General features: G+C 45.4%; 1 protein-coding gene across 5 annotated transcripts in view; it reads right to left on the bottom strand.

Moving 5' to 3' along the window:
• The window catches only part of VIT (vitrin), a 2362557-nt gene that overhangs the window by 210024 nt on the left and 2129617 nt on the right, over positions 1-22916 (bottom strand). For all 5 annotated transcript variants that reach the window (XM_069607358.1, XM_069607362.1, XM_069607360.1 and 2 more), the window contains one exon: positions 7431-7534. In XM_069607358.1, coding sequence (XP_069463459.1) covers positions 7431-7534 — 104 coding nt within the window. The remainder of the gene's footprint in view (positions 1-7430; positions 7535-22916) is intronic.

Below are 22916 nucleotides of genomic sequence, written 5' to 3'. Positions count from 1 at the left end.
AGTAGTGGGATTGGCATGCTCTCGAGGGAATGACTGTATGGGCCGATGGTTTTCGTCTCCAGCACCAGGACTTGATGCAAGCATAGATCTGTAACATCACTAATGGTTCTGGTAATTATTTCAAATTTGAGATCCGATCCTAGGGTCAAATCTCAGTGGGGCACTGTGGCTGATTGTAAAGCACCTAGGTGTCTCTATTTTCTTTTTCTTCTAAGTTTCTTGCATTTGGTTTCCTTCTCACATACAGCTCTGTATAGCACACGCTTTATAGTTCATCACCTTCTTAGGGAATGTCACTCTCCTCATATAGGAGATTTCTTCATCGAACATTAGGAGGATCATAGGCCTATGCATTTTTAAAGGCTGGTCCAGTTCCTACGGATCTATGCTAATATATACAAAGTGCACAGCCCAACTTATATTTGTAATCAATTATGTTAGGTTACGTATGGTCAAGGAGGCAGCTTTTCTGCTGAAACATACGTTGCTAGTATTTTATTGTTTTTGGTGATGTCTTAGTAAGACCAACACTACAACCAAGGAGGGGGCACCACCAACCCTACGACTGAGGGGAAGAGCTCATTGCATAACATATTTTTATTTAAGTAAAATAGGGTCAGGTAGCTACATTTATATTTATAGTTATATAAATAAGCATGATGGAGGGACAGTAATGCCCATTTCTACATGGAGGTGCATCGATTTGTGGAAGATTGGCAATCATGGTTCCATTCCAATGGAACTACTGAGATGCCGTGCATTGACATTAAGGAGAATCTACTTCAGGTTCTGAATGAGAAAGGCAGTGGACCCCTTTTGCTTTTGGATCTCTCTGTAGCATTCAACACCTTTGACCACTCCCTTCTATAAAAGTGAATGAGGCGGTTGGTGGGTGTTTTGGATGCAGCAGCCACCTGGACTGGGTCCTTTTTCAGTAGTAGAATAGCAATCGTTAAATTGCATAGCAAACATCATAACCAGATTTGGGGGTGGGGGCTTTTAAATAAACCTATTAAGCATATATTAAGTACTATAATTACTTGCTACTGGCTCTATGGGTGATATTAGAAAACTATGCTGTTGATACCCAGGTTATCGTTTATTTGGAAGGCTGCCTAGAAGCACATCATTTACCTGTATCAAGATACTGATGGAAAAGCTCAGCCTCAATATTTTCAAAAATAGCTTTTACTCATTTCTACTACACACAGTTCTTCTACGATTGATGACCTGCATCCTCAGGTTTCAATGTCTGGATTCATTTCAGTCCAAATATTGGCTAAAACACTGGGCGTCTTTTAGGACTCACAAATATCACTGTATTCTCTGGTCAATTCAATTTCTTGCTCTTCTCCATGTTTGATCATGCTACTCAGAAAATTCAGATCTTTTTTGGCTGAGATTTGTTCCGCCATTATAGAAATAATTATTGGAGCAAAGTTAGACAAAAGTTAGGCAATACACAATGCAGACTTTCCACTCCGTGTATGTACTGCAGAATGCATGTGCCTAAGTTGTAACAGTGACTCCAAGGCATGATCAAATATCACCTGTGCTCAGTAGATGGTACCCCTGCTGAAGCACAGGTTGCATCTAAGACTCTGAGCCTAGTGCATACGATCCTCTAGGGTTGGGCCAGAAGTCTACTTTCTCGAGAGACTTAACTGACAAAACTCAAAGACACAAACAATTGTGTCTGTCAAATATTAGCGTCCCTGGGCTGGTCCATTCAGTGTTTAGGTCCATAAATGCTACAGCACTCTTTCAGAGGAGATCCAAAGTATAAGTGATCTATACACTTTTATGAATAGATTCAAGACTCATCTCTCTTCTACAGGATTCTGTCTCCCCTTCCTGCAATGCCTTTCAGGTCGATAGCACTCCAAAATAAATCATATCAGATCAAATCACCTGTTATCTTACAGTACTCCACAATTGACAATTGTAGTATCGGCCAACGTGTCAGCCCAATCATATATTATTTGTAATATATGTGTATATATATTTGGTGGAGAAAGAAAATCCCAGAGTGCTGATCAACACTTCCCTCCTCCCCCTTGAGATGCAAATGCAGTCGACACAGAGAGGGGCGGTGTCGGGGGGGGGGGGGCAGATGGACATCAGCAAGCCACAGATTCAGAAGGTGTGTTTATATTTGAGTATATTGGAGGAGGAGAGTGAACCATAAAATAAATACCCCATATGCTGAAGGAGTCTATGCAGATAAAAGAAATACAGACTCAACTGATCACTGCTAAATACGTTTTTAGCTGACAGTTTCCCCAAGTAAACCTGGGGTAAAGTAGTGTCGATTGATCAAAGCTGGCTGAACTGAGGAAAGTCTATGAGTTTAGAATCATGATACTATCTATATAGATTGCACACCAGCATTAGATCCACAGGAGGGCTCAATCTGGGGACCAATTTGATTGCTGTCTAAAGATAGCCTTATCAGGAAGCCACTGATTCCACTCCTCTTTAGTAGCAGTAAATCCCAACATGGGAGAACCACAATAGTACCTTCCACAACCAAAATTCATATCACTTGCCTCCAATCCTTTTCTTAGTATATGCATTCAACTGTCTCTGCCCACATTAACCCATGTCATCATTATTTAAATGGGGTATCACTAAATATTATCCCCACCAAAAATATCGCTGTATATATGGTCAACTGGAACACCATAGGCAATATTTATGGGGGGGATAATTTTTGGGAGCGAGGGTTGCGGGGGAGTCCCACGCTCAGTTAAAAATAATGCGGGGGTTGCAGGGGTATCCCCCACAGGTTCCATACCTTAATATCGCTGCAACAATATGGCGATATTTTTGTATGGAGATATTTGTCAGGGATATTAACACATGGAACCTTAAATGGTGCCTTTGATGACGGGCTGTAATAAGACAAAAGAAGAGCATCAGCGATGAGGTAGTGTATTCAGGTAGAGGCACTTCGACTGTTCTTGAATGACAAAGGGACACATGCTAAGATGGAAAGATCGACATGACTTGCATTTAGGCTTTTGAAGTTGCAGATCAAGACTTGGCCCGACTCCTGATATGTAAATGCACACAAAACATTGCAGGGTAGAGGGTAGATAAGCAGTGAATAGCCACACTTTTATAAAGAGTGTTTATCTATGAGCATGTTCCAGGTTTTATTAGAACTATAAAATTAAGTCTATATCTTCTGGAGAATAATATATACAGAAAGAACATGTCTATGTATGGAATCACCTGACTGCCCACTGCAATATACCGTTTTCAGCTGAAGGCTTCCCCAAATAAAGTTGGGGTAAACAAACACAGGCTGACCAAAGAGGGCTGGAACATCTCTGACCCTCGACTGCTCTACTAAAGTGCCAGCTCAATATAAATATTGGTCATTTAAGAGGGATGGAACTAGGACATATTTGAATGCTATCTAAGGAGGAACCCTCGGACAACCATGGTCTGCTTGAAAACATGCACCAGATTTGAAGTGCTTACTGTCTAGTATAATATTGAATTGTAATATTCCACTCTTTAACAACACTAAATCCTAACATGGAAACGCCTGCAAACGTCCTTCCCTTAACCAAACTCCACATCACCAGTGTTCGTCTCCTGCTTCGTTTTTTTGTTGTATATACAAGTGACTTATCAGCACTTCACTGGTGCCTATGTAAAATTGCTGAAATAAAACAAAATAAAGACAAAGGAAAACATCAGTGAAGCGGCTAAATGGTCTGTTTCAGGGACGTCATTTAGGGGTTGCTACAGCAGGCGCCACTGCGCCTCCTGCTTAGGCTGCCTTCAGTTTCAAGAGGTCTGTAACTTTTCAGTGGTTGCTTAGCATGAACAGTTACAGGTCTTGAAAGCATGGGAGACGGGGGAGCTGCCCTGGAGCGTCACGTCGTTCACGTGCAGAGAGAAGACAAGCGCACAAGCCCCCAGCTTGAGCCCACTCTCATGTTGTTGCTGTTGGGGAGCTGCAGCTTGGCCTTACCACTGGGACGCAGGAATTATCTATCCCTGCTGTGTGCATTCCTATGCCTTTATTTTGTGTGCTCTGCGATTTATGCAACCCCTTGGTGGTATCATGCTTGTGACCTCAGAAAATACATGCTCTCTCCCCTCACCCCATCTCCCCCCCGCCCCCCATGCACATCTTCCAGAGGAAGGCATCAGACACAGTGTGCGCAGACAGGACAGCAGACAGGACAGCAGCCAAGCAAGCACTTGATCCCTTCCTATGACACATGCATGATTGAGCTGTTTAACAATGGGATCCCAGGGCAGGTAAATCAGTAATCCCTGTCTTTAAGAGGAAACAAGTTGTGCACTTCCTTACTCTAAATGGAGATTGTCATGTTTTGGCGATTGCAATACATCTCAAGTGGGGACATGCCTGGGATAGGAACTAACAATCACTTTAACTGTTTTATGAGGGGATGGATGGTGGTCTCAGTGAGCAATGTTTGAGGGCATAGGGAAGGTAGAGGAACGAACAAAGGTGCTTGGGTGAGCGATCCAGATTACTCCCCATTACTACTGCCAGTAATATTCATTGTTTATGAAACCTAGGTCGATAGCAGTGACCGTGCAAGTTTACCTGCTCATTAATGTTTTACCGACTGGTGCTGCAAGATGATTCCTTCTGGCTAATATTTCAATGTGTAAATGCACATACGTGTTGGATACCTGCGGGGCACAATAAGTGGGATCTCACAGGCAGCCTGCTGTAGCATTCAGTATGAGAGAAAACCACACACAAAGGACACTGAGGGTTTTCATTGTTTGAGTTCACTCGCACTGAACACGGAAATAGCATGTTCATTGTGTGATCATGAAATAAAGGACATCTTGAGTATGCTCATCGTGTGGGCATGTACTCACAGATGACACTTTAGTGGTCAGAATGAGGGCTCATCCTGGCAGTATACTCCAATGGTCAGTGTGCAAGCACGTACACACTGGGGGCACCAGAATATTCTGTGCATGAGCATACCCATATGGAGTTTAGTGTGTGAGGACATGAAGGACACTATGCGGGTTAGTGTGTGAAATATCTGATGGTACATTCTAGCTGTTCAGTGTATGAACAGTGAGCACACACAACATATCCTTGAATAGTAAATGTGCTTGAGAGAATACATTCATGGATCACAAATGGGATTGCAGTGTGTGAAACCTCCTTATGGAGGACTCTGCCATTCTATGTGCCTGTCCAAGGTTCAAACCTCTTCTTCAAAGGACTCCAGGAGACATAGTTCTGTACAGGGCCTGTGGGCAGACACTTGGAATGGACCCCCATTGTCACACCTGACTCCGGTGCTAGGTTTGTTAATACATGTAAATGTAGGTCTAGTGAGAGCACATACTTAGGGATGCTTTGTGGATGGGACCACTCTTTGGGAGCCTTTAATGTTTGGTGTGGGAACAAAGAAGATTCCACCAACAAAGGCTGTTGAGCTGTTAAGTAAACACTCAAAAATTGCTTTGTCTTGTGAGCACCCACTCATGTATTACTCAAAGATGGTATGTGTGTGAATGCAAATGTATATTGGAAACTAGTGTGCTCGGAAAGCGAAACTCCTATGTATGCCATGTTTTTTCGACACTATGACCAAAGCATCATAGATGACCCAGGATGGCTTGGTGCAAGAGCTCACACTCACGAGGGTAGCTGGAAACATACCTACCTGAAGAATCCACGTATGCTAGGTGCATGATCATATGTAACCATGGGGGTTAAAGGGTCCTTGCCCCAGGAGCACACACTAAGAATGTAAGCTAGGATGATACATGTGTGAGATGATGGCAACTTCCAACACCTGTAAACCTGCCACAATAAATGTGTCTTTTTTGTTGCATATCCAACAGGGCATGACCCCGATTTGCTTGGCTCTTGATCCGTTTCTAAGGGTTGAATTTGTTGATACCCTTCTTTCATTTCATGCAACAGTCACATACATTTTCTTTTCATTGCATGGCATCATTTGGCCTTGGACGTCTGCTTACATTCACAGTAATTTTGTAAAATGGGCCTATACACACTGATATTAATGCTAAACATGGTGACCCATTCTTGTATGAAATGTATATCATATTACAGTGATAACGTAACCATATTGTTCTTAGTGTGCTGAAGAACAAACTATGTGATGTCACTTATTGTTTTGCCAAGGGGTGAAAAGTTGGGGGACATCACTTCCTCAATGTCACTTGGGGGTGGGGTCAAACGACATCACTTGCTGTGATCTAATCAGAGGTCAATGGTCATGTGATGTCACTTCCGCTACCCATGGCATTTTGGTGAATTGACGTCCCTGCTCTGGTTATGATGTATGCCTTAAAGCTTGTGGGCCTGAGAACTGTGCTCTCATGCATGCTGTGGACAGACTACGCAAGCAAAAATGCTCTGAGCCATGTTGAATGACAACGGGACATTTAGTGGCAAAATTATAGTTTTTCACATTCAGTATCAACGTGTAGTGGCGATAATTTGGGGCCCAAATAGTGGCAATATGTGTCCATGAGATGGCTACTTCAAGCTATAAAAAATAGTGATATGTCCAAATGTTGCTTTCAAGTACAGTATGTTACAAGGCATTCAGAAAACGGTTCATTCATCATCTTCTTGGCCTTTTGGAACTGATGGCTATTTGGCTTTTGTATGGTATATGGGTCTAGTGATAGCAGCATTTTTGGTTTTTTGAAGAACGTATTCCCGTTGTTGTCAGATATTGCATTCTTCAGTTACCCTATGAGAGGGTTTACCACTTTTGTTACCCATATATTGAATTCGGGTTTGGTGTATTTCGTATCTTATGCTAGGTGTGTATGGAACTGTTTAAAAGACCTTCCGTTTTACATCAGAACTGGAAGTTGAAAGATTAATACGAGTGCACTAATACCTGCCACAGAAGCACTGTGGCGAACTCTCTCAGACTTTGAAAGCAGTTACAGTGTAGTTGATAATCTCCTGCAAGATGACGACTTCCTTGATGTAACCTACAAACATTACTAGAACGGAAACACAAACGCACTTTACAGCACATCTGGCACACATCAGGAGAAGCCCAGATACGCACAATGGCATGCAGAGGCTGTAGCGTATAGGTTGGAAACACGAAGAAATAGTACAAATGATACCCTCGAACACCCCCCCTTACACCATGTTAACATGCTACTCTCAACGTGAATTCGTTTTATTTCAAACGTATGTGTACATTCTAAAATGCATTGCACACATTCCAAAATAATTAGAGTAGACTGCATTGAACTTTAAAACTTGATTAATACCATTTAAAGTTTCAAATTGTTTGGGGGTTCTTGTAACCGTGTATTTCACCGTTTCCCAAAGTAACCCATGCCGTGTGAAGTCTATAAAGAACATGTATTTACATACTGCAATCTGACACCAGACATGGACGGAATTCACTTACCCACATTGGAAAGTCCTCCTTTCTGCGGGATCTTTTCGATAGCTGCTCGTACATCTTTGGAATTAGAATAGGTTGTAAGACCAAACTCAGTCGATGGATCATCTCTGTATGTTCGAATCAAAACAAAACATTAAAGTTAGGACCGAGTAGTGACATTAGCAAAGCTTATTGTAGAGTTATAAGACTACTCAGGCATTCGATTACTGTCTATCGGTGATGGGAAGAAATCCTGGATTTGACTATAACAAGAGGGCTCCTGGCAAGATCTGAAGATACCGCTGATAACATAATATCTCCACCAACCTTCGACCTGACGTCATTACAATAAGGTAGGTTGCCTTCAAAGTCAAACATTTGATGTCACTAGACGAGATCGGCTCAAAAGAAGGGGTTTTAAGAGATGATAATACAAGCAGCAGACCCCAAAACAAAGTTCCAGCATAGGCTGGGACTTTATTAATGATTACAATCCTGAGCAGCTTCCCCACTACCTTATCCACCTCCCCCTTTGTCACCCAGTGTTACCCAACAGCTCTTATTGTTGCCCACTGGATCCTGAGGGACAAAACCACCAACCCCTTGTCAAATCTATTCTGAAGAAATTGTAACACAGATGGAATACCACATTCAGTTGATATCTTTTCTCTTTCACACCAGACCACAATATTAGAACAGTGCTTTTTATAACATCCGAGTTTTGTGAGGTACCTGCACTTCTGAAAGGGGTAAGGCAACCGGACCGGAAACCCCCAGATCCCTTAACACCCTCTTTTTAACATTGGGAACCCCAGTAAATTGCTTTTCCCGCCAGATCCCCTCCTACAGTCCTCAGAGGCGGAGGCCCTAGAGGGAATTAGCCACACCAGAGCCACTGCTTGATCAAGTAGCACTAGAAACCACCCCCTCTTGGGCCAGTAAGGGACAATTAAAATAACTTCCATCTGGCTGATCCTGGTCTTCTCCAAGAGCCTGTGAATCGGAGGAATCGGGGAAAGGCAAATAAAGGCCTCCTGGGCCACTCCAACTCATAGCATCCACCCCTCAAACCGCATGGGATGGAAATCAGGAGCACAACCTCCCCAGCTGCACAGACTCTATGGAAGAAAAGAGGTGCAGGACCAGATTCCCAAACCTGCAACACACTTCCTGAAAGGTGTTCAGGTAAAGGAACATTTCTTGGGAACTTGATAAAATCCTGCTGAGATGGTCTGCCACTGAGTTGTCCGCACCCCTGATGTTAGCTGGCTCCTGGGACACCAAGTGGGACTCTGCTGAGGAACTCACCCACACAGAGATTGATATATGCCACTGCTGTGTAGTGATGAGATCTGACCAGAACGTTCCAGTTGGAAATTATATCTAAGACAAATATGAGTGCTTTGCTAATAGCAGCCTACCCCTTCAAAATCGAGGATTAATCCCTTTTGCCTGGACCACATTTTTTCTGGTGCACCAGGTGAAGACAGGTTGACCCCTGACCCCACCCAATGCTGCTGGTGATGTAGTAATTGTGATCCTGGCTGATGAGATTCACTCGCCTTCAGAGATTGTATGTCAGAAATGCCCACTGGAGATTCCTTCTTAGAATATCCAACACCGCAATCTGCTCTTAAAAGGACGTGGATGCAAGGACCAAGAACCTATGAATGTGAATAACCGGTACATCATTGCCCAGGGCACCAGGACAACACAAGGGCATGCCCATATCACCATGAACGGAAAGAATATCCCTGGCCAAAGCGGAGTGCCCCTTGATGACACACCTTCAGAACTTTGCAGAGATTTGCCCTGTTTTCCAGAAGAAAGACCCTCTCATGCCTCGTCGACCATTGGGGCCCTACAAAGGTTAGTTGCAGGGAAGGGAAGAATCTAGATGGGGTTTATTCAACTCACCAGAAACTGCCTCTCTGAGGGCCCCTACTGCAAATCTGCAGATCTTTTGAATAGATGCTCTGGTGGATCCATGATAATGCGCATCCTGTCAATCTGTGGATGTTAGCCAATTTCCCCTAAAATGAAAAGCAGAATCCTTGACAGAGTCTCCATATTGAAGGAAAGCCCTGCAAATTAATTTGTTTAGGTTCATGGCCAATCAGAACTTGTCCTTGGGTACCATGAAGATGACAGAGTAGTACACTTGCACTTCCTCCTTGATCAGGACCTCTTTATGGCCACAATGTCCAGCAACTCTTGAATCCCCCATTGCATGGCCTCCCACTTAGCCCTGCTTCTTGCTATATGCCTTTGGTGGGCCTGAAAACTCCAGTCTGTACCACCACCTGACTCTCCTGCTGGCCTAAACATTGGTGGTAGATTCTGCACATACCAGGCGTAGTGTAATAGTCTACCCACTCCACACCACATGGTTCTCAGGATTTCTGTGTATCCCAGGGGAACTTGGCATTGCTCCTGTTAAAGCAAGGTCTCTCCCTAGCTCCTCTGCTCCGCTCTGAACATGTGCACCTTCTGGTTCTCAGACCTGGAGTGGTCTGATGACCTTGAGCCACCCAGGATTTCTTTCTTCCTGAGTGTACCGGCATGCTTGTCTGCTTTTTGTTGTGGACCTTGTCATCCAATCTATCTCCAGGCAGCTTACTTCCCTTGAAGAATAGTTTTAGTGCAATTTCTTTTAACCAGTCTGTCTTCTCCCAGAAATGGTGGGTCCCAAGGGCATTGCTGCTGGCGGACACATAATAAGAAATGCTTGAGAGCCATTTTACATGCTTCTTCATCTCACTGAGGATAGGTGTGCAATTCCCCTTTCCTCAATGGCCCTGTTCAGTCTCTTAAATCCATTCAAAACTGTCTCTGCCATGTAAGAGAGCCATAAGTATTTGCTATTAAAGCTACAAAATGTCCTTCCATAGGCCTTTCTGGGTGCAAAATAAGTCTTGTCTACTGGGGGGCTTTCTCAGCCACCATTGCAGACCATCAAACCAGACTAGAAAGCATTGAATCTGCTTTGATTGCCTATGGCATGCTCTTCTCTTCCCCCTTCAGGTGAGAAAGTTTGGCCATGATCCGGAGCATCTGAATTTAATTAGGGTCTTTCCAGTCATCCAGGACCATGTTCTAGATATCAGAAATAAAGGGCAGTCCCATTTTAGGAAATTCCTTATATTGGGGAATCCTTGGGTCTGAGGAGGGGCCCGGATTGGCAGGGTCTTTGAACCCTATGTACTCAGACATCTGTAGAAGCAATTTGACTACTTCCTCTCGGTCCAAATACTTCCCTTTAGACTTTAACCCACTTTGAACCAACGGGACCCTCCAGAGCTGCCTTTGGCAAGCCTTGACTTTCAAACCACAGTACCACCCGTTTGAACAAGTTTGCAGCTGCACCGCACCAGCTGTAGCGTGTCATTGCCTCCATTCAAACCGCTGTTTAAATCACCAGCCTCTTCATCACTGATCAAGTCCAAGATCGAACCGCTCTTGGTGTTCTTCCCAAACTGCGTCCTTTGAGCCTGCATCGAACGGACTCTCGAACGCATCCCGTCAATAGTCCACCCACGTCGAACCTCGACCATCAGACCGAATCTGGTGACATCCACGATACACATTGCTCAAGCCCTCTTTGAACCGCAGGTTTCTTTCAGTTCGACCTCGCCTTGACATCTGCTTATGACTGACTCGAACCCCCAAACAGCGTGTTCGGGAGTTGCTGGAATGAGAAGCTAAGCTCCTGAGAGCCAATACAGATAGGGTCCCCGAACGTTCACAGTCTGACTACTGCAAGCCGTGATTCAAACACGTTCAACCCAGTTTGAACCAACAGTACAACTGGAGCTGCTTTTGGCACTCACTGACTTTTGACCCACAGTTCCGTCTGTTCAAACAAGTTTGCCTCCGCACAGTGGCATCATTGCTTCAGCTCGAACACAGGAGTACTGCTGCACTTGTATCGCTCATACCGCTGTTTGAACAACCAGCCTCTTTATCGTCCATCAAACTACTCTTGTTGTTCCCCCGGAGTCGCATTCTTCTAGCCCCCATCAGACGGACTCACCAGTGCATCCCATCATCAGCCCTACAGCCATTGAACCTTGACAGTCACACCTTGCGACATCCACGATACGTGCCACTAGAGACTGCCTTGAACCACAGCCTTCTTCAAGTTCATCCCTGCCTCGACATCTAGTTACCACTGTATGACCACGACTGACTCGAACCACTGAACAGTGCGCTGGGTCATAATAATCCCTTTTTGCAACTCAAGAGCATATCCTTTTTTTAAACTTATTTTTATTGGTATTTAAACATTTCTTAATATTAACAATCCCAACCCCCCCTACCGCCAGGAACCCTCCCCTCTGCCCTCCATCCCCCCATCCCTTCCCTCCCCTGGATCAGTGCAAAAGGTATCGTACAAGGTTTCAAAATAAACTTCACATGAGGGCAAAAATCTACAACACATCCAACAGGCGGATTCTTTGAGGACACTATTGTTCCCGATAGTCCTTGTGGAGAAAGTCCAAGACCATGTCCCAATCTTCCTTAAATTTTGCATGGTCCCCCTGAATAGTGTATGTTAACCATTGTAATGATGTATAGTGCCAAATGTTTGCTATCCATTCTTGTTCAGTGGGGACCGCAACTTGTTTCCATTTTTGAGTAATCAAGGAGAGAGCAGCAACACTCAATATCATGTACGTTTTTCTCTGAGGTTTAGACGAGAGAACATAGATTCCCCATACTCTGTTCGGATTTGGGAGCCAAAGATGGATTTCATTGTACTGTTAACAGAGTCCCAAAACGTTTTCATGGCATGCCCACCAAATATGTACCCAAGTGCCAAGCTCCTAACAGCTTCGCCAGCATGTCCGGGATGTTGAAGGATAGAATGTATGCAATTTCTCCAGGGTTAGAATCCACTGCACTTAAACCCTTATCTACATTTCCTGGATCTGCAACCCTCGACTTTAACTTTGGGATCCTCTGCCAATCTTCCCACCATTGCTCTTTAGAGATTGCAAAGGTAATATCTTTTCCCTTTGTTTCAGAGGGAGAACATTTTGTACAGTTTATACAGTTTGCTTATCATCTGGCGATCTCCCGAGTTTGTAAGCTTATATTTTTCTAGTAGTGTGAGTTCCCTAATTACAGACTGTTTCATATTGGCTAATGACCAATGGCATAGCTGTGCATACCAAAGCCTACCTCGTCCCGCAGCCCAATGGATTGTTTGCATTGGTGGAACAACATGACCTCCTGCCCTTCCATCATATCCCTCGCTCACCGACAGCCTGCTTCTTCCCACCTAGTAAACACACCTTTCTCCAACACCGAGGTAAATTGGGGATTGCGCAGCAAGGGAGTAAACGGGGACGGGAAGGTTGTAATACCTGTCCTCTTAACCACCACATCCCACGTGTCACCTACCAGGGCCGTTATCCGCGTCTATACATGTTGGGGGGTTTATCCACTTTTGGGTACCACTAGACTTCGTCGAGGAGTCTGGCTCCCACCGCTCTGTCCATCGATTGCTAAATCTTGTCAGGGTACCCATTAAACCATTCTCTTATGACCCTTAACTGGGCTGCTTGAAAATATGTTTGAAAGTTCGGAAACTCCATCCCGCCACACCCTGTTGGAGCAGTCAGGACTTTCCATGCTACCCGTAGCCTCTTTCCTTGCCAGATTAAATTTCCGGCCAGTCTATTCAGGGTCCTAAAAATCGTACAATAATCTGGACAGAAGTATCATTTTGACAACATTGATCCGGCCCATCCATGAGATATTAAGTGGGCCATGCTCCTCCAGTCATGTATTTATCGTGTCTAGCTGAGGAGGGTAATTTGCCTGATACATATTGTCTAGGGACTTAGTTATCAATACCCCCAAGTAACGGAAGCCTCCATCTGATTGCACAAACTGCCTGGTATCTAATAGGTAATAGGTTGGCACCCTTTCCCCCTGTAGGACCATTATTTCAGATTTTTGAGTATTGATCTTCAGACCCGCCATTTTACCAAATTCCCCCAAAAGTGTCGACAACGTCGGGAGTGAAGTATTCAAGTCTGTCAGCATCACCAGTACATCATCCGTAAAGGCCATCATGTTATGTCCCCCCCCCCAAATGTAACCCCTTTTATCCCTGTCTCTTGTCTGATCCTAGTTAAAAAAGGTTTTAGATATACAGCATATAACACAGCGGATAGCGGGCAGCCCTGTTTGGTACCTCTGGACACCAGTATCATCTGGGAGATGTGCCCATTTATAGCTAGCCTTAACACTTGTGACCCATAGCTGGCTTTGACCAAGCGTAGAAAACCCAGACCAAACTCCATAGCCTCCATGGTGAGGAACAAAAATGACCACTCCATGCGATCAAATTCCTTCTCCATGTCCAGGGCCATTAGCCCCGCAGAGGGGCTGGTCTTATTTACTTTTAATATGAAATGACATATTCACCTTGTGTTATCGAACGTTTGTCTCCCCCTGATGAAGCCTGCTTGATCTGTGTGGATCAACCCCCGGGATTATTTTGTCGAGCCTGGACGCTAGTATTTTAGTGAAAATGTTCACATCTAAATGTATTAATGCAATAGAGCGATACGAGCCGCATTGAGTTTTGTCCTTATTAGGTTTGGGGAATAGAACCACTTTCGCCTACTCCATGGTCCGGGAGATGTGCCCCGAAGTAGAAAAGGAGTTGAAAAGAGATGTCATCGTTGGGATCAGAGTATCCTGAAATGCCTTATAAAACATTGCCGGTAAACCATCCAGGCCTAGGGCTTTATTTAACGGTATGGATTGGATTGCAGCCCGAACTTCGTCCTCTGTAATCTCCCCCTCCAGGCTCTCCCTTTCACTTTTATCTAATCTATTCAGTGGCCATGATCTCAAGTATGCCTCTTGGCTTTCCTTGTTTGGGGAATCCGAGGAGTACAAAGCTGAGTAGTACGCCGTTAAGGCCTGAAGGATTTCCTCCGATACAGAGCTGATTGTTCCCCGGGATGTTTGAATGCGGAGGATCACTCTTATCTGCTTCTTTTTTCCTTACTTGCCATGCTAGGAGTTGATCAGCTTTACTTGCCTCTACATATTTGCCTCTGTCGCTGCTTCAAAAATAGTAGCAATCTTTCTGCCTGTTTCATCTGTAAAATGTTAATTTGACCTTTAAGATGCCTGTATTTCTTCCGGGGTGATACCCCTTTGTCAGTTTCCATTCTAGCCATCCCTCCCATTAAGCGTTGTTCCAAATCTTCCTGTAAAGCATTTTCCTGCTTGTCTCACAGTGCTTTCTTTGCTATAAATTCCCCCTGTATAGTTGCTTTAAAAGCTTCCCATACCTGTTCCTACCGTGCTGGAGTCTTGTTTCTTTCAAAAGCTTCTCGAATGGAATCCTGCAGTTAGTTACAAATCACCCTGTCCCGCAGCAAGTGTCTAGGAAAAATGCCACTTCCACATCCCAGACCCCACCCTTCTCCCACTGGAATTCTAGCAGCAGGGGATCGTGGTCAGACATAGTTATGGGCCCCAATTCCATGGTCCGTACCTGTCCCCGCAGCTTGGCAGAGACACAGATATAATCAATCCTTGAGAATGTTCTATGCACATGGGAATAAAAAGTATACTTTTTAGCCCCCCTCGCGATTCATGCCAGGTGTCGACTAATGTTAACCAGTTCATACTGGCGCGCAGGCTTTGAGTCGGGCCTTTAACAGTGGAGGTCATGCCAGCGCTTCTATCCACCCTTGGGTTCCATGTCATGTTGGAATTCCCTGTTACTATAAGCTGTCCCATAATATATTTCTCCAGCTTCTCCAACAGTCCCCATAGAAAACCATCTTGTCCCATATTAGGGGCGTACACCGTGGCTATTGTAAATGATTAGCCTTACCATTGAATCTGGGCAAAGAGGAATCTACCTTCTTTGTCTACCATTGCCCCTTTTATTCTCATATCAGCAAGATCCCTGAGCGCAATAAGGACCCCTCGCGTCTTACCCCTATCATTCGTCAGCAGCACATGGGGGTAAGCTCTTATCCTCAATGTGTGCTTATCTTTCTAACAGATGTGGGTCTCCTCGAGAGTCACTATTTCAGGTTTCGCCTTTTGCAAGAGAACCTCAACCTTCCGCCTTTTGGTAGATGTATTCAACCCCCTGACATTCAGTGAAAGCAAGTGAATCCCCTTTTTACTACCCATCCCTGTTTTTGCCCTGTGTGCTTCTGAAATGTAGCCATCCTCCTCCATCTTGAGTCCCCCTCCCTCCCCTATTCTCCCCACCTCCCTTCACCCCTCCAGCTAAACTCTGCTCTCCTTCCTCCTCCCAAGTTCCCAGCCATGGTGGCCGAGCCTCGCTAAACACCCGGAGAACAACAGTGCAGGTTGAGCAGTCCCATGCTCTCCCCGGATTCCAAGTACCAGGACCATCCCTCCCACCAACCTGGTCGATCCCCCATTATCTGCAGATCCCTCACCCGATAGATGCCTATAACCTGCCTGAGCCATCCCCTTCCATGACCAGCTCCCTGGGCCCTATCTTTATACTTAGTCTTTCTTTTGGACTGGAGACTTAGACCATTGACATTCAGGACCACGTGGAGGCTACCTCTTTGCCTTGGTTTTCATACTCTCCTCCATTCCCAGGGTTTCTCCTGCAGCCGTTCGTGGGGGAGCCCCCTGGGTTGCCCTCCAAGAGTCTCACCCCCCTCTTCCTCAATGTTCAGGATCCTAGGCCCTTCCTCTAGTGTGGTGATGCGATGTTGGTGGCCCTCCCACTTGAAGACCATCCCAAATGGAAATGTCCATCTATATCGAATCTAGGCTTGGGCCAATGCCCTAGTCACTGGGCCCATCTGCCTCCTCTTCGCCAGCGTAGTTTTGGCCAGGTCTTGGTATAGCTGAATTTCAGTGCCATTAACTTTTATAGGGGTTGGTTTCCTTGTCGCTAGTAGGATCGCCTCCTTTTGATCGCATCTTCGTAGCACCATTACCACTTCTCATGGTGTGGCACCTGGTTCTGCTTTTATTGGGCCCACCTGATGTATTATGTCCACGGTTATCTCACCCCCTGCCTCCAGGTCCAGCAGTTCTGTGAACACTTGTTGCATTGTCTCTCGGAGGTCATGATTAGACATGCTTTCAGGTAATTCCTTGACCCTTATTGTCACCCTACTTGAGCGGTTCTTGAGGTCTTCGGGTTGGAGCTCAAGATTATGTATGGCGATTGCTAACTGGTCTGCCAATGCAGCAATCTTCCGGGTATCCTCGATTACCTCTTGGATAGCATGTTCAGTTGAATCAACTCTTTCTCCTAGCTCCACAATATCCCCCTTGACTTCCTGTGGGGGATGGGCTAGTTCCGTTCTTATTAGATTCAGCTGTGTTTGTAATGTTTCCGTTCTCTGGTTGCTAAACGCTTTGAAGCATCGCTGAAACACTTCATTAGTGACCACCTGCCCTTTCAGTTGCATTGGGGACCCATCCGGCCCTGGCTGATCAGTCTAGGTCTGATCGTTCCCCGTGGATGTTTCCCCTTCTTTTTGCCATCATTTCTGTAGGGTTCCATCCTGTTTCTCCGTCATCTTGGGCATGGGGACCCCTTCCTTGAGGTCCGTGGGTTTATTCTGCGACATTAGCTGAGTGTTGCAAGGTAGTATCCTGCCCCAAAAGCTTTTCCCTTTTGGACCTTTAAGATGTTCCTTCCGTCCCCAAGGTAGGGTCCAATTCACTCACACTACTTCTGGAGGTTGGTGGCACACTCTGTACCCTGCCCCGCTATACCACTGTCATGTGGGAGTAATCCTTCCCTGTATCTGGTTGGTACATCCCTGTGTGTTTGCGTCTGCAGTTCACACTGCACCACTTACTGGTGCCCAGTAGGAGAGTCTGATTAGCATTAGACGGCGGTCACAGGGCGCGTGCAATGTTATTTTCCAGGATGAGAGATTTTGTTGATGTTCTAAGGACACAAGAGCAATCAGACCATATGATAGGGTACAAGCGGCCGCTTCTCTGAGGCTCTGGTCATGTGCGGCCCCTTAAACAGATGTTCTTGTCCCTTATTTTATTGCCCCAACTGGATCTGGAACGTCCTCTTCTCTGATCCCACAATTATTGCTTTTCCCAGCCCCACAGTGATTCCAGTCACCCGGGAGGTGGTATGGCGGTGTCACCACTCTAGAGGTTGCCAGATGCAGACATTATGTTTGATGCGAGAGACGCGCCGATTATTCAGAACGTGTTTGGATGCAGGACACCGGGACGAAGGGGGGAGTGAACTGAGGGTGCGCGGGCACCGCTTCATGTTGGAATGGGCGCTCGGTAACCCTTTTGGGGAGTCAGAGGCAGGGAGCGCGTATCTATGCCTTCATGGGCCCTAATGGATTCCAGAACGGAGCTTGTTCCCCTTCTTACGTGTGTACTGCTGGTGTGTTGGGAAGTCCTTTGCACTGGGAGTGCATCCGTTCACCGGTTCATGTGCCTGGGGACCGCCGTACTCGAGACCCGGGTCTGTCCAATGCCAGGGCCCGGCCCCCTGTAGACGCCGCGTGGGGCTCCTTCACTCTGCCAAGCTCCTGCGATTCAAAGCGGGTACCGCTGGTTAGAGCGCCCTTCCTGCTGTTCTCCAACGTTGTGCTTGAGGAGGGGAGGATCTCGTTACAGCACCATATGAAGCCTGGTTTGCCGGCCATCTCGTCCCTCTACGGGACATCCTTCACCTGTTCCGTGCACCTCCTTTGCGTTGCGGTGTACTTGCTCAGTTTCTTGTTTTCAGGGAGATGGTCCTTCATCCAGGGGGGTCACACAGCAATAGCACCATGCGGAAGGGGCGTCCAATCTCTTGTTGCACCTTTCTTGGGGATCGCCGGGTGGGAGCACGCTCCTCATGGACTTATGGTCACGGCAGCCGTCTTGGAATCAGCATATACTTTTTTAACTATTGTGGTTGCTATTGCCTTTTGTCACCCTGTCTCATTACACAGAGTGCTGCATTCTATCTTGTATATTCTGCGTTCTCTCTACAGGGGTGGGTTTTCATAGTGCTGTCTAGATTGGACATTGCTTTATTTTGGACAGTTACACTTCGCTGTTTGAGTTGCCACTGTTTCACATTCAAATTCTTTCAAGAGTATAGCCTTACCTCTGCGTATGTTACCACGAAAGGCGAAAGAGGTTTACCTCTAAACTGTGCCTGTTTTACCTTTATGATTGAGTTGGCTCTGGATTTGTAGACGTGTACGGTCTGAGTAGGCGCTTTAGCTTCTACTAATCATAGTATTCTTGTAGGGCAGAAGTCAATTCATCACAAGCAAAAGCTGCGAGGTGAACACAGGAACATACAAACACAACACTTCACAATCCCAATCCTGTGTTATCCCATCCCCACTACATCTTATATAAGACTATTGAATACATTGCAACCAATTCATGACTTCATTACAGAGGTTTTCACACCTTCCAATTAGCACAACAAGTCCAGATGTGAAAGCGATCGATCTCCCGACTCTCCCGGAATATTCCCTACACCTCCTTAATATTATTACCATTCTTTTTGAAGAAATTAGGTCAGCTCGCACCAAGTTTGAAATTGGCTGCCTGTCTGAATTTACAGCCATGTTTCTGTTAGCAAGGAGGAATAAGCAGGGCCAGTGGGGAAAATAGTGTGATAACAGAACAGGCTCTCACCTCCGGCTAATTGAAACAGTAGGTACGTGCCTTGGTTAAGGTCAGTAACAGCTTCTATTGTAATGCCTCTGCATTGCTCAAACTTCAGTGGGTCAGCAATCATGTAACCCAAAGCAAATGAACAGCAGTGGTTCAACGCCTTGCAGTGGTATGGGCTGTGACTCATGCGAGTGGCTGGTTCTGCACAACATTGATCGATTTTAATGCAATGAACATTGCAATTTGTTTATTTTCCCTGCAAAATCAAGTTTACACTTGACTATGAGGAAGAAGAACATCACAAATGGGGAGCTTCATTTGTCAGTTATATACACCATCAAATAGTTGTATGGAGAGCAGACAACATGGATCCTTCTGGCATAGAAACACTAGTTGTGGTTTCGAAGGAGAGCTTGCCATTTTTATTACTTTAAAAGGAACATGATTTTGTCAGCATGCATGATTAAAACAGTTACAGTGCATAGGCATAGCATGGTGGCAACTGCCTGTGATGTAGGTGCCCTTAGCACAGCTGACATTTCCTGAAGGCAGTGATAAGTTTTATATTTCTTTACCTCATCCTCACATCTGCTCCATCATTCACCCACTTCATTCTCCACGTATACAGAGTCACTAGACCAAGGGCCAACAAAACTGTAACCACCAATGGCTTCATTATGTCCACAATGAGGATTACTGCCACTATACTGACATCTAATCACCATTACATCCACATCTCTCTTCTTTTTCTCGTAATTTACCACATAGGCTCCAGCCTCCATGACAGTCCCCATCTTCCAAATCCTTGATCCAACCTGCTTCCCCTGCAGGAGGTATACAAAACTCCCACTTATACATACTACTTAGTTAAATAATGTCCTGCAGATTCACTGCAGAGTTACTGCAGTTTTCGGCAGGAGAGGTTGTTTGATGTGCGAGCAGTCTTTCTTCATTGGACATCATTTTGAAGGTGGAGCACCCTTTAAAACACTGAACTACAGCGCGGAGCGCCACAGAGTCACAGCAGAGTGACTGCAGTTATCAGCAGTTAATGGCACAGTGATAAAAACCTCGACCAGAATGAACACAGTGAGCTGTGTTCTGAGCCTTGCACTCTTTGTTGTTACTTACACACCCCCACAGAGTTTCCGGCGGGACGAAACTGGGAATTTATTACACCTCTGATAATGTGCCTTACCTGTGTTTTCTGTGTACGAGTTTAGCCGTGATCTCCTACCTGTTTTGATCCATGTGTTTTGGTTCTATCATGGGGAAACTCAATCCACCCAAGCTATTTAAACCAGTCCCCCTGAGGATGGTGTCTCGTGCTGCCAAACGAGGGCATAGTCCCCTGCCAGCTGCTACCATCAAATCTCTAAATCAGCAATCTAAGAAAGCAAAGAAGGCGTGTGTCTCTCTAATCCCTGCCCAAAAGAAATTGACTGAATACTTTGAAAATAAAACCCCAACTGTCAAATTGGGAAACGAACCGGGTGAAAAACTAGACTTGGATAAATGTGACATACACCCTGTCAGCCTATTGCAAAGTTTGTTCCTGATTGATAATAATGAGTCATTGTTAAATCAATGTCTGAACTTGAAGCGTAACTCACTCGCCCCCAAAAACTCTAGCTTCACTAACTTGAGAAGCACCAATCTATCTGTTATACACAATCTGGATCCACTGGCCACACCAGAGTATTCATATTACTCTGACAGTGAGGGGGGAAGATTCGGAATTTGCCCAGGAAGAAAATTCCAAGTGCCCCAGGGTCTGGGTCCATGATTCCGTAGAATCTTCCTTGGACATGATTTTAGCTAAATTGGATGAGTTACTTGCACTATACTCTAAACTTGCTGAGAACCATCTAGCAATTAAACACTCTTTGGCTGAGATCCGGGATGCCATGAGGGGCCATCTGAAGACTGACAATTTGCCCCGTGACCCCACTGTAACTATTCCTTTTACCATGCAATTGGGGGACAACCACAATCAGGACTGCAGGGAGGCCCCAACCAACTGTGGTCGGGCTCTGCATGGTCAAATTACAAAGTCCTCAAAGCCTGTACAACCAGTGGTTTTTCAGGGCCCCTCCCTAAGAGTCACAGCAGTGTCACGAGAGCAAGCGATGGAGACCATAGCATTTTAACAATTCCTCCTTAATAGCCAGAATGGGTCCCCTAGGAGGAAAAAGCGATGCCACATCAAACCAGCGCCTGGGCCCTCAGTATTGAAGGCAAGCACCTCAACCAATTCTGTTCCTGACCCGGTGGACCAAAAGCTATTCGATCTGCATGGCGATGAACTGAAAGAGTGCAACTACCTAGTCACCAATACTCTGCTGTACGGAGTCAAGAGACAAGTGATACTTCATGGGTCCCTGCACAAATGATTCTCCCCTGCGGGTACCCTGATGGAAAAATCTCGCCCTTCTCTTAGTATTGAGGGCAATCCTGCAACGGGTTCTTGGGATATGTCCCCTTTGGTGAAATGGGAAGACGAACATAAAAATCAGACACACATACTGGCTTCTGCCCCCGTCCTGGAAGGTGGGCAGGGCCTTCCAGGGTCTAAATTGAACCAACGAATCTGGCATTTGTGTGTGGAGACATGGAGCAGGTGCTCTATGAAGGAGAGGTGGTACCAAGAGAATAGTGGGAGAAGTGTATTTCCCAAGTCTGTCAAGATAGTAGAACTTGAATCCTCACAAACCAGCCCTTTTCTGAATCATTCTTGGTTATTCCATTTATTTCAGCTTATCCCGGATTTACATAGACTCACCTTTGATGACATTTCTAGTCTAGAGTGCAAGTTTTTGGTAGCCCCACGAATTGTGTGCTAATAACAACGGTTTCATCTTCGATCACCGAGTGAATCTGTTTGAATGATAAAGCATTGCTTGATCTAGGTTTTGAGGTATTTGTTTTCCATCCATATACTTATCCGCTTTCCACTGTAAACAGGGCATATGGTATGTATGAGGGTCTGAGCGGAGCCTCGACACTGAAGAAGGGAAATGAGGGTTTGGCCTCAAGACCCAAAAGGAGACTCCCTGGTACTTGGTCACGGTCTTTGTGCCACCTGGACTGAATATCAGATAGTCAAATCAGCACAGGTCTCTATGATATCCCGGGATACACGAGGCGGCCGTTCATTTCTACCCAATCACTCATCCTAAAAGAACTTTTATCTGCCCATGTTTTTTGTTTTCAGGAAACCTGGCTTATCTATGCATTTCTCTTAGATGATATATGATGTTTCATCGCCACTCCTCTCCCCTCTATCTGGTAGTCCTAGAGGTGGGCTTTGCCTAGCGGCTATGTGTGAATACTCCCCTAACCCCTTCAAGGGAGTCAGAGAAGATGACACTGTTTTGGCAGTAATACTCCCTATGCTCCTGTTGAAGAGTGGGGTTAACTTAGTGTCAATGGGGCCTACATTAGTAGAATAGATTTCATATTTGTAAATACATCCCTAAGGAAGTTACTACCTGAATTAAGTACACAAAGTGGGAGCATGAGTGACCATGCGCTATTGAGGATGGTTTGTAAAGAGGATAATGCTAAAACTATGGATTTCCTGAGGGAGAGCCCACAGGTTAACCTACAGGGCAACAAGTTAATTTGGATAATAGCCAGCATGGGTGGCTTCAAAAGGGCAGTGAACAGGGACGATTTTACAGGAGAAACAATCCTGGAGATGTGCCACTGGTACATGGGACAATTGAGGGAGGTCTTTTGGCCTCAGCGACTGAGACGCTTGGCTAAGCGAATTAAACCTTTGAAACCTGGTGCCCAATATGACGCTTCTATTGTCGCTAAGAAAAGAGAAGCCAGGGGAGCACTGCGACATATAAAGCGTAATAC

The sequence above is a fragment of the Ambystoma mexicanum genome, chromosome 4q (genome assembly GCF_040938575.1).
Source record: "Ambystoma mexicanum isolate Mex_15411 chromosome 4q, UKY_AmexF1_1, whole genome shotgun sequence".
NCBI lineage: Eukaryota > Metazoa > Chordata > Amphibia > Caudata > Ambystomatidae > Ambystoma > Ambystoma mexicanum.
Note: the sequence above shows the minus strand (reverse complement) of the source record. Positions and strands in the feature narration are given on the sequence as shown.